This window comes from Zea mays, chromosome 7 (assembly GCF_902167145.1).
Source record: "Zea mays cultivar B73 chromosome 7, Zm-B73-REFERENCE-NAM-5.0, whole genome shotgun sequence".
Taxonomy (NCBI): Eukaryota; Viridiplantae; Streptophyta; class Magnoliopsida; order Poales; family Poaceae; genus Zea; species Zea mays.
The window spans coordinates 161,179,363-161,191,940 of NC_050102.1; the positions used below are offsets into that span (position 1 = coordinate 161,179,363).

Below are 12,578 nucleotides of genomic sequence, written 5' to 3' on the forward strand. Positions count from 1 at the left end.
ACAAAGGCAGAAGGTTAGCATGGGAAGAAGCAGACAAGAATGAATAATGATGACACCTGGACTTCTGTCATGAGCACGGATCGCACGCTCTCCCGACAATATCCGAAACACGGGAATCGACACAGGGGTGAACCATTGATTTTACACTAATGTTACACTCCCTTTAGGGAGAAGCTATCTATAACTACCTCCCCCTTGATCTATAAAAGGGAGGACGGTCTGCCTCAAGAGGAGAGGCCCCCCAAGAGAGAAAAACATGATAGATATAGAATCGTGTCGGTGTTTCGAACCTCGCTCCGGCAATTAAATTTATTGTGCGCGTTCCGAGCTCTGGAGGGGTGTGCGAGGTGGGGCGCAAGATTTATATTGGTTCAGTCATAACATCCATACATCCAGCCATCGGTGGCTTTCGCTACCGGCACTATTGATGATCAAAACTCGTAGTAGAGGTTACAACTAGGCGAGAGAGCGAGGAGAGACTCCAAGTCTCTTTTTCGGGGTGGAAGTGGAGGATAGAAGCTACAAGGTGGAGTCCGGACTAAGTATTGGCTCGGCGCGGTGGCGCTCACTAGCGGTTTGTTGGGGAAATGATCCCTGGTCTAGCGGCGGCCCTATATGATTACTTAGCCAAGGAATCAGTATGCTTGTTAATATCACCAGCGGCGAGCCAATACTTAGACCAGCGTATATATATGTGCGCGCGCGCTATATGCATTTCTAATCTTTTGTTAATATCTCACTGTTACCAGAGTTACTACTGCTTGATTATCACTAACACATACTGATAGCACCATGAATTAATTAAGGGTGGTTGATGAAAACAGTGATTTGTACTAGCTAAAGCTAGGCATAGTACTATGTACGCACAGATACAGGAATAGTGATAAGATACGAAAATGCAGAGGCACATAAAGCACGCGCTAGCTGCATGCGAGTTGCGACGCAGGGAAAGATACAAAGGAGGCAGCCGCAGCGAAAAGACTGCGGCCGCGACGCGTTGTAAAAGATGGCTTCGTTTTACTGCGGCGCGCGACGGGCGAAAGCGTATGGCGTATAACTATATGGTGATCGGGTGTGCACGGCGTGGTGCATGCAAACCCTCGCGGGGGCACGTACGGCGGAATAATTGGAGCTCTGAATTTGATGTGTGACTAGACGCATGGTACCAGCCCTGATCTGGCCGTGTCAGCCCTGGCCGGGGGGTCGGGTCTCGGTGCGCGGTACCGCCGGACCGCCCAGCCACACCGCGGGACGGCGGGAGCAACTAGTGTTACAAATCCACCGGCCGGCCGGGGCCGGGGCTTCGAATTCATGTCTCTGTGCACGCACACCGCATGCATATACTAGTCCTGCTTTAAAAAAATGGATTCCCCCACCCTAGCTATCTCCTGCGCACTGTGCAAGCTTCCACTCATTTTGTTCTGGGTTACCGCGCCGTCCCTATGGGCTATGGGTGGTGTTGTGTTGGTGGGCAGAGCGAGCCGCACCGCATGCATCACGTACAGCGGCTGGTGGCCTGGCTGCCTAGCCAATCGAGGGCCGAGACCACCATGTATGTGCCTCTCTGGCCGTCTGGCACATAGCTGCCGGCCGGCCGGTGCAGCTAACCGCGGCACGGCATCGATGCTGCCAAAACCCGGCCGGTAAGATCCGTCCCCGGGGGCCACGTTTTACTGCGCACCCACCACGACTACACGTACTACGGTCGTGGGCCTGCCGCGGTTTTTTCCTGCCGCGAATGATGGATGGGGGTGGGAGACACGGCCCGGCCGGTCCCCGGCTCAGAAGATGGTCGCAGCAGCTTCCACCTGGGCCCCCCGCTGCCCCGTCCCGGCATGCATGCGCACCGCCGACCCCTGCTTGCCTGCCTGCTCGGCCTCAGGCAGCCACAGCAGCGCCTGTCTCTCTCGGCGCTCTACTCTTCCTTTCCTTCGTTCATCGCGCGTTGGCGCCAGCAGGCGCAAATCCCCAATCCAAAAAAAACAAACACGGTGAAATTTCAACCCCACCTATCGCAACTCCATGTGTGTTTATGCGGGCATATACAGACACACAACAGCTGAACAACATCAGAACTGATCTATCATGCCTTCAGTAGTGTTCTGTTTATTAGGAAAACACCAAAGCACGTCTTCTTGCGTGGAACAAGCGTACTGATTCCTTGGGCTACGTGCGCCGCCCCACATGCTCCTCCCCTTCCCGTCTCCACTCCACTCAACTCACCAGTGGCGTGGTGGGGCCAGGGTACGTGTCACGCACCAATACACCGCAAGCAACGTGTTGGGCCACTGTCTCGATGGCTCCATCAGACAGACAATCACACTCCACTCATACATACTGTACAGGCGAGAGGGAGAGAGAGATCCTATCATCAGTCATCCTAATCGCCGGTCCGTCACTCTTGATTTGCGGTCCAAGACGCCCACGGTGACTAAACAAGGGACAGCATCATCAATTACCGGGCGATGAAATGGGGCGCGCAGGCGCAGACATGCCGTCCCTGGCAGCCGACATGTCAATCCCCCCGGCGCCTTGACGCAGATCGATCACTCATCGCTCGCCGGCCCGCCCACTAGAAGCGGTCGCGCTCAGGCCTTCAGGTCTCGCAATTCCCGGAGATTCTCGGGGACACTAGCGCCTCACCCTGCCACCCATCCATCCATCCACCCCGCAGCCCGGCGATTGCGATGTGATCCGGTGCTTCTGCTGCGCCTGCGCGGCAGCAGCGCACCGCACGTATCGACACGCACGATCGACAGTAGATTAGGTACGAGAGCGAGACAGAAGAACATGCCTCCCCATTCTTTCACCCACTAGTGCATGTAGTGTAGTATATATACTACGTGGTACCAGCAGGAGGACAAGTATAAGTCAGCCACGCCAAAGTACTAGCAGGACCAGTCTGCGGTATGCATGCACAGCTCAGAACGCCGATCTCGAATCCTGATAGGCGCAGCTGGGCAATCAATATCAGTGTCTGTTCCCGCCTCTCAGCACAAGCAGCCAAGCAGAAACCACCAGGCACATCAGGGTAGGATGAATATGTGTGAGCAGCAGCAGGCTTGTTACCTTGCTTCACACACAACGGGGTTTCCTTGTTATGTATATGATATGATCATACTTGGGTTCAGTTTTCACAACCTTTCGGTAAAACACCAGATCGGTTAGTGTTGCCTCTATCAAAGGAAAATCATCTTCAGACATCTCTCTCTCTCGCTTGCATCTCACCATCTACTGCCGCGAGTTAGTAATCATCTTGAAATAGAAAAAGAAAAGGTAGCTAGGCAACCCTAAACCATGTATTGCATCCCCACCTGCATCAGCCTCGTGTGGGGTATGCTCAGTGTCGCGATGCCCCTCCTGCAGTTCCTCCTCAGGAAAGCATAGAAATAGTTGATCACCAGCTTCTTGACGAAGAACGACTCTTTCCGGGCCCTGATGTCTCCGTGCCCAAGAAGGTACACCACGCCCGACTCCTTGGCCTTGTGGATGAAAGATAGCTCGTTGTCCATGCTTGATCCCTCCTCCAACGACATGCTTGATCCCAGGGCTGAGTTGTCAGCACCGCCTGACTCGTCAATAACTCTTGATGATGAAGAAGCAATCTCCTCTTCAGAGTCTTTGTCGTCATTATGGTCGCTCTCCAGGGAGCGTTCCAGGGAGCGTTCCTGGGCCTCTCGGCGTATGAACTTTTCAAGGCTTTCTATCAGAAGCTGTTCGAATGCTTGGTGGTTCTCCTTGCGTACATCCTTATACCCATACCTGCAGTCACGAATCATTATTAACACATCCAAGCCAACAATCAATGACTATACAGTGCTCATAAATAACCATGCAACTGTATACAGATTTGGGTTCTGAAGGAACATGAATACAGCAAAGATTGCATCTTAACTCTTGAAGAGCAAAGGCAAGTAAGAATGAGGAACACACAAGGACCAAGGGAATGGAGGAAGAGGCATTCAGTGTCACTCTAACCATAATACCAGTGAGGGCAGCAGATATTGTAGATTTTAAAAATGGCTGAAGAATAAATACGAGCAAACATTCACAAAAAGGATTTGTACAAATTGCATGCAGACATCAGGATGGTGCCCAGAGGGGGGAGGGGGAAGGGATGGAACATAAGTACATAATAAAGCTACCATTTCATGAACAGAACTCTTAGCAACATGATAACAGTGCCGGCAAATATCAGGAGATGAAACGAGCTAAAAGTTCAAAACAACAGCCATGAATCACCTAATGACTTCAATTAATATAAATGCATCTGGGTTCACTATAAGAGCAAACTCAGCGCTACAGAACTTCAGAGGGGGCAGTAAAACTACTGCACACTCCAAAAAGAGCACCAGCCTGTGGCCCTTCCTACACAGTAATAATGCTGGCAGAATAGTTGATGGCTAACTGAGTAACTGACACACATAGTTGCTCTCTAACAGATTCTAAATCAAGATCAGGGCATCATGCATTACATAAAACATAAAATAAAGTGCCATAGTATCAAACATTTGTAGATGCAAAGTTGTCTCAAGTTTCTAATGGACATACAAGAAACTCCAAGAACAAATAACATCAATTTAAATCAGAGTATACACTTATTTTTAGAAACTCGGAAAGATGAAGTTCGAACCTAGCAATACAGCGGAACATATGGTAGTTCTTTGGGCACACACGACGGAAGAGGAACCTTTCATTCTGAGGCACAACTGGAACTGGGACCCATTTGATGCAGACAAAAATGATCATCGAATGCATGGCTGGCAGTGTAGTGAGGAAGTGACCAAAGATTGCAGGAACACCCCTGACCAGTTCATTATAGAGCAATCCAATACCAGGCGCCCTCACTGTACCAAGATTGCAGCCTAGCTGTATCAATAAATCCATTGAAAGTTTTTGCTTGACTTCAGTTTCGTACTTCAATTTGGTTCCATAGTTCCATATGTACATTACCAAATACAATACAGCTGCAAATACCAAAAGCACCCAACTTCCATCTGCTGCACTTCCCAAAACTGAGGAAAAGAAAAATAACTCCAGCCCCAGAAAGAGGTTGAGAAAGCATAGAACTATGACGATGTTGACCTGCCATATCAGAAGCATTATAATGGTGACCAGGACAGTGGTCATCATCATGACCCCAAGTTCTGCTATGCCTGCAACCAAGAGCAGACATTAGAAATATTCTGTAGCGTTGATGATTGGATTGGAGAAATAAGAATAGCAAGCTTATTAATTTAAAAACAGTGGATCAATAAATACTACAATTAGAGTGGAAGAAAACAACCATGTTAGGACTAATCTTGTCATGTATGGATGATGGGCTACATGAAATCAGTGTTAGTATAATCCTAGTTGCTGATGGTCTTTTTGTTAGTGTGTCTTGTCAGTCAAGGTCTGTACAGTGAAGTCAGCCCATCTAGTCTTCCTCTTAGTTTCTAGGGAAGTCACTAGGTAATTTCTAGGGAAGAACTAGGGCTGTTTTCTTGTTTTCTTACTCTTTTTTCAGCTATAAATAAGTGAAGGCACCAGCAAGCAGCAGGTCATAACAGCCCAACAGAAGTTGAAGCTATGTGAGCCAGATAGAGGCTTGATTGTGAAGGTCAAGCACTCAAGCTAGTGTGTATGTGTGAGAGTAATGCTTGATTGAAGAATAAGCAAGGTGTTTATGTGTAAGCTTGTAGTGTGAGGCTATGAAATCAATATATAAGAGAAACAAAGTTATTTTGTTTCCAACAAACCACATACATAACAAGATAACACTCGAAAATAGGGGGGGTCCTAAGAATCGTTGCTATTTTACATTTTTTTCCTTGCAGGTAGTCACTTGTAGTTGTATAAGTAAATATAGTAGTCACTATAGCAATACAGATGACGTGAAGGAGACGAAAACACCACCTAGACTATGTGTTAGATATGTGTGTGTGCATTATACAGCTGTAATGGGCTTAGGCCCAGCCCACATACCAATTCATCTAATAATATAGCAGTCCAACCCTAATCAGGGTTTTGGGGTTTCCCATACTATGAATGGGTGTAAATTGCAACCAGATACTGATAAATGTTCACTTATTCAGCAGATCGCTGTTATCAACAAATAGTTCAGGACTACATGCATTCCAATAACAAGTAGAATACCCGGAGCATAAACATAGCTGAAAGCATACTCAATGAGGAAATTAAACTACACAATATTTTTGAACCAATTCAAATTCCTCTCTTCACATATGTATACCCTAATCAGATTATCAGATCCACACTTGATCATGATAGAATCATAGTGAGGCAGGCCTTCTAGATCACCCATAGTTCCATACATGATATAAAAAAAACAAGGTGGTGTTTATACAGGCAAAGAAAACGAGTATATTGCAAAAAAAAAAAAAAAAACTCGCCCGTGGAGGGAAAGACCGCCCTCCCGGTATTCCATATAAGAAGAGACCGAAACAATGGTCCCAGCCGAGAAAATCCCCGAACCCTGGCCCCCCATCACTAACGGGCCGGCGTCAACTGTCCACTCTGCAACGGCCCAACCGGAGGGTGGCGCACAGGACATCGCAACCCGAAAGCGGATGGGGCACAGCGAGGGGATTTTTTTAACCAAGCCTGAAAATTCGCTCCTGATAGAAATCGAACCCAGGACTTGGAGGTGCTACTGGGAAGTCCTTAACCGCTAGGCTAGAGGCCCTTTAGCTCTGTTCTTTTGTTACATCCTTAACATATTCGCCACCCTGATTTCCTTTTTCTGCAACGAGTATATTGCAGAAAAAGGAAATCACGGTGGCGAATATGTTAAGGATGTAACAAGAGAACAGAGCTAAAGATAGGTGAAATAGATTGCATTGCTAACAAACTGCCACTAAGGCTCATATCACGTACCATATGCATTTCCAATCTCATTTATGCTCCCAAATACTGCGACAAATGCCAGACAAGAAACCAGCAAGAACCAGTTCATCACCGGGATGTATATTTGGCCCATGAACTTTCTAGAGGTGTGGATAATCTTGAGGCGTGGGAAACAGCCCAGAGCTGTTGCCTGCTTTATAGTTGAGAATATAGCAGTTGTCATTGCACGACTAGCAATTAGTGCTGCCAGAGTAGCTATGAATACCACTGGCCAAAATGCCTGACCTGCAACATGGATTGAAAATGTCTATCAGAATGGGCCTAGAGATTAGTAAAACAAAGTTCAGTTTCATCATATATGAGAATGTTTGTTTCAGCATATGTAACAAGACATAGCAAATCAGACAAACAAGTTTTCCTTACTTGGAATGGACAAAAAGAAGACCTGCTGACTTTTATCTAAGTTCTCCATAAGAAATGCAGCTTGCCCTAGGTATCCCAGTAGAAGACATGGCAGAACAAGGAACACAAAGGTAAGCTGCAACATATGAGCAATTGTAAGTTACCATACCATAAACTATTTCGAAGGAGGGACATTTAGCCCTAAACAACAGGGGACAATACCTGAACAGATTTAACAGAGAAGTAGCATAAATCAGCAAACATTGCCTCAGATCCTGTAAAAATATTAATCATGTAAAATGCATTACTATTAAAATATTTCATATTCTCTATGCTCATCTTTACATTAGATTTTAGTATTTCTTAGGACAAAAATGTTCTTAAAACTCAATGTTAATTGAATCGATATGTTTAACTGATGTTAATATGAACCTTTGGGACTTTGATGTTCATTAAGAGGAAGTGTTATAAAAGTCAATGCCAATTGAATCACTTTGAAAACTTGTCGCAATTGGATCAATGTCATGAGTGAATTGTTTCACGAGTTCCAACAAGAGAAGCAGCGGAAGCTAAGGGGTCATCACTTGGAAAACATATATAAACATATAGTCCCTTCAAGATTAACAACTTAACTAAAACAGAGTTACAACAAAGCTGTTCTTCTTTCGTACTCAAGACTGTATGTATAACAGAGAGTATCAGACAATGTGATCAAAACACCTACCTGTTGCACATAAAAGACAGCCCCCCAGGGACATCCAAGCTTCAGTGGGATTTCTTTCAAAATAATAGTAGATATAAACAGGATTGAATGCCTGGAGTACTTCTGGACCATATACTCTGAGGTTATACATTCCTATCCCAGCAAGGCAGCAAAACCATACGAATAAAGCTGGCCCAACAGCAAGCCCTACTTTGCTTGTTCCAAACCGTTGCAGACTGAACAGAACAATAAGAAATGCAACAGTTATCATGACCACTTCACCTGCCAAAAGTACAATAAATGGTGAGTGTTGAGCATGATTTAACAGCAACAGAAAATAATCTCTCCATTCCAATTTATAAGATGTTTTGTCTTTTCTAAATAACTAGGTTTTACTATGCACTTAGATGCGAAAGGGCCTCCAGCCTAGTGGTTAAGGCTTCCGAGTAGCACCTCCAAGATCCGGGTTCGATTCCCCTTGGGGACGAATTTTCCGGCTTGGTTAAAAAAACCTCTCGTTATGTCTCATCCGCTGTCGGGTTACGATGTCGTATGCGCCACCCTCCAGTTGGGCCATTGCATAGTAGACAGTTGACGCCGACCCGTTAGTGATGGGGGCCAGGGTTCGAGGGTTTCTCGGCCGGGACCAATGTTTCAGTCTCTTCCTAATATAAAACCGGGAGGGTGGTCAATCCCTCCCTGGCCGAGTTTTTTTACTATGCACTTAGATATATACTATGTCTATACACTCGGTAAAAGTAATGTATGTAGAAAAGTCAAAACATCTTATAATTTGGAATCGACAGAGTAGTTCTTTTGCTGCATCATAAACTGTCAATATAAAACTAATAGTGTGACTTTATCATCACCTTCGTTAACACTAGCAATTCCAACCTTCAAGCCATTAACAGCAGACATAACTGCAGATTTCAATATGAGAAACAAGATTGGGTTATTTATAGATAAGCGAAGCTTTTGTAGAATCTTGTTACTAGGAAAGAAAATGTGCAGATCACCCAAGTAGGTGAAGAGCAAATATACAATGAACAATGCATCAGAAAGACATGAACCTGACATTGCTGATGTGACAACACCATCTGCTATTACCATCGAAGTACCAAAAAGAACAAGCATCAAAAGCAGCTTTTTTAGCATAGATGAAGTCTCAAGTCGCTCCTTGATCTTCAAAGATCTCTCGAGCTCTACTGAAGGCACCTTCAGATTGAAATTTGCTATACGAGTATCAGAAGGTAATTGGTTAGGAAGCAGGCTTGCCTTTGCATTTCTGCATATTAATGAGTATAAAGCAAATGTCCCTCCTGCCAAATAATCAGGAAACAAATATTAGATACAAGTTGAATAAGGTTTGTTTTGCCTAATTTACTCTAGTACCCAGGTACATATACAAAAGAATACCTTCTCCGCCATCGTTTCCCCACAAAACAATCAGTGTATACTTCAGAAATGGTATCAGAATGAGAGTGTATATTACAAGTGAGAGAGCTCCGAGAACATCCTCCTTTGCAGTAATTGAGTATTTGTTGAACATTACATCAAAGGTATACAGTGGACTAGTACCAACGTCCCCAAAGACAACGCCTAGTGTCTGAAGAGTCAGCACAATACTGCTGCCTAAGGTAAATTCCTGAAAGTAGGACAATACCTAGGTATCAGCAGAGTTATGATATTTGCATGGAAAACAGAAATGGAATTTGCAGACACCCTATTGATGCATGATGTCTTTATAGTAAACATGTCAGGTGGAGTACCTAATGTCAAACTAAAGTTGCTTACTAATTATTTTGTCATGACATGACAGTACATTTTGATAGGGAAAAACAGAAAATAGCATGGTGAAATACAGGCAATAGAAGCAAAAGAGATGATTGTGTCAAACTTGCAGAGTATCATTTTGTAGATAGTTTTTTTTAAAAAAACATGATCACTATTTTCTGTTTTTCTATTACACCTCAAGAAAGTGGTTTCAGATTTATTATCCCATCCAATATTAAGCAAGACTCACATCGTTATCATCAAAATTTCTAGAACATAATGAAATATCAATGTAACTTCAAAGAGTTCAACCAACTCTGATGATGACCTAGAGATGGCAGTTTGATGAGTATAATCAGGATACTAGCATAAATCTCATTTGCTATCAACATGCTCATTCCAGCACCAGCTGTTTCTGAGTAGCTCAAAGACAAGAGAGTCCAGAATTGCTATCCATAATACCAACTAAATGTTCACTCTTCGTTAAATGTGTCGATATCTACATCATAATATCACCAGTAATATATAGGGTATTAACTCAAATGTCTATGGGCAACCAGCCAAACATTCAAGAAATGAAAGTTCACCAGTGAAGTGACTTGCAGATCAAATTAATAATTCAACGTTCATCTACAAAAATATAACACACTAGTATCATTGTACCGGTCAGGCATCCATGGTATCAAAGATAAAGAAGAAAATAAGGCTTTCTTGTGAAACCCAGTAAGCCTAATTTGATGTGACACTTTTGTACTCGTTCAAAATACCACATCAAAATGCCCAGTCTATAATTGGTCAACCAAAAGGTAAAAAACAACATAAGTTTCATGAAGAACAATTGCCAGATATGTTGCTACAGTACTAAAAAATGGAGACTCTAGGGCAGATGTTACCCTTTATAATAAAATCCTGAATCTAAAAATTGTATCTAATATAAGCAACAACACATGCATCTCACTTGCATGTAACATCATACACTTGAAACCACCCACTTAGAGCTTTCGTTTCACCGTTAATCTATGTGGATTGAGTGGTATTGAGTCGGTTTAAATCCATAGCCAGTCAAAATCTAACCCAATATATTCCAATACACTCCAATCCACATGGATCCATGTGGATTGGAGTGTATTGGGTAGGATCGACCCAATCTCACTCAATTCACATGGATTGAGAGTGAACCGAAGCCCTATATCATGGATCAACACGGCCTAGGAGACTAAACAACTACAAGGGTGCATCCGCTAGGTAGCCAACAGCCAGAAAAACACTTCAACAAGCTCACACAATCTAGCGATCGATCAAAATAAATAGCAGAAGTGTGTAGCTCTGTATGACAGAACCACCAGTCTAGTGCTGCAAAAGATTTTGCATACATGTACACACCACGGTAATCACCCTCAAGCATTCATTCATGGTAAGCAATACGACCCTACAAGCCACAATAAGCACCCTCAAACATTTCGTTCATGCTATGCTGTACTACTCCGAACCTGCAAGTCCCCTCATCACCACGGTACATCATGCAAACAAGAGATAAGGTGAAGGCAGAGTCGCCTGACACAGAAACGTTGTTGGATCGCGCGTCGCGGCCAGGAAGCAATCAACGGGAAACCGCACGGGCGAAGCCTGACACGGGCTAACACCACGAAGCCCTCCCCGCCACTGAGAGCCGCAAGCAGTTCAACAAAGAAAATAGGAGTGGGTGGAGCGGGGACCTGGTGACGGTACACGCCGGGGACATCGAGCGCCTCGACGTCGAAGGAGTCGGCGCGCGGGCCCGTGCGCACGAGAAGCTGGCGCAGCATCTCATCGTTCTCGTAACCTTCGTCTTCGTCGGAGCACCCGCCGCCCCGTGAGCCCGAGGCGGTGGCGGAGGTGTCCACGCTGCCGTCGTCGGAGCTCTCGATCTCCACGTCCTCATTGGCGCCCCCCGGGACCACCCACCGCATCTCCGCCGACTCCGTCTTCTGCAGACTCCGGCGGACAACGCCACCGCTCTCCGCCTTCATCCGAATCGAGGCGTGGAGGGGAGGAGGCGCGCGCCTGCCGATGTTCTAGTGCTACGGCCGGTGCCGCGGAGAGGTGTGGCGGGGTGGAATAGGCAAAAAGGGAATGGGAAGAAAGGAGAGTTGGGACTGCAGAGGAGAAACGGAACTGAAACTGTGGGAGTTGGGATACAGCTCCGCTCAAGTTGTTTTTATATACTTCCTTTGCTTAAATTAAAAACTGTTTTAGAAAAAATAATAAATTCATATAATACTTGATATACGTATTATATATATACCTAGATTTATTATCATCTATCTAAAGATATATATAAAAATTAAGAGCTAAAACATACTACCTCCGTTGTCAAATATTTGTCGTCTGCTAGTTTAGGGTTTGACCTAAACCGTGACAAATAAAAAAGAATAAGAGAGTACTATCTTAGAGTATAAAATAGTAATTTAATTTCACTATTAGTGTGATTAGTTCACGGCAACGGGCACGCCTCACTCGCGCGGGCATGTCCCGATCAAAACGAGAGTGCGCCACTTCCCTTCGCATGAAGATGAAAGAGCCCAAAATAATCTTGTTTGCACTCGCGCGTGTAGAGCCTGGACGGCGCCGTGCAGCCAACCAAACGTGCTCGCAGGCGCAGTCAATGCACGCGAGTAGCCTGCGCGCGAGCAGTGGGCGAACCAATCACGCCCTATGTGTACAACGAAGGTAGCACGTGTATATGAAAGGATCATCGTGTTTAAAAAGATGGTATATTATTTTTCTAAAAAATCCTATGTAAATTAAGTTTTAACTGTAAGTCCGACTTTATTTGAGTGTCTAATGTGTAAATAGAAATTTTGTACCATAA

At 44.8% G+C, this 12,578-nt stretch overlaps 1 protein-coding gene across 1 annotated transcript; it reads right to left on the reverse strand.

The window, feature by feature from the left end:
• Positions 1-3,076: 3,076 nt before the first annotated feature.
• Positions 3,077-11,888, reverse strand: LOC100193955 (uncharacterized). Its single transcript, NM_001359359.1, has 10 exons — positions 11,443-11,888; positions 9,371-9,599; positions 9,025-9,273; positions 8,824-8,874; positions 7,976-8,236; positions 7,474-7,526; positions 7,273-7,387; positions 6,880-7,134; positions 4,634-5,156; positions 3,077-3,762 (listed from the first exon to the last, which is right to left on the reverse strand). The coding sequence occupies exons 1-10, from the start codon at positions 11,734-11,736 to the stop codon at positions 3,291-3,293; spliced, it is 2,502 nt and encodes an 833-aa protein (NP_001346288.1). The 5' UTR covers positions 11,737-11,888; the 3' UTR covers positions 3,077-3,290.
• Between the last annotated feature and the right edge of the window lie 690 nt (positions 11,889-12,578).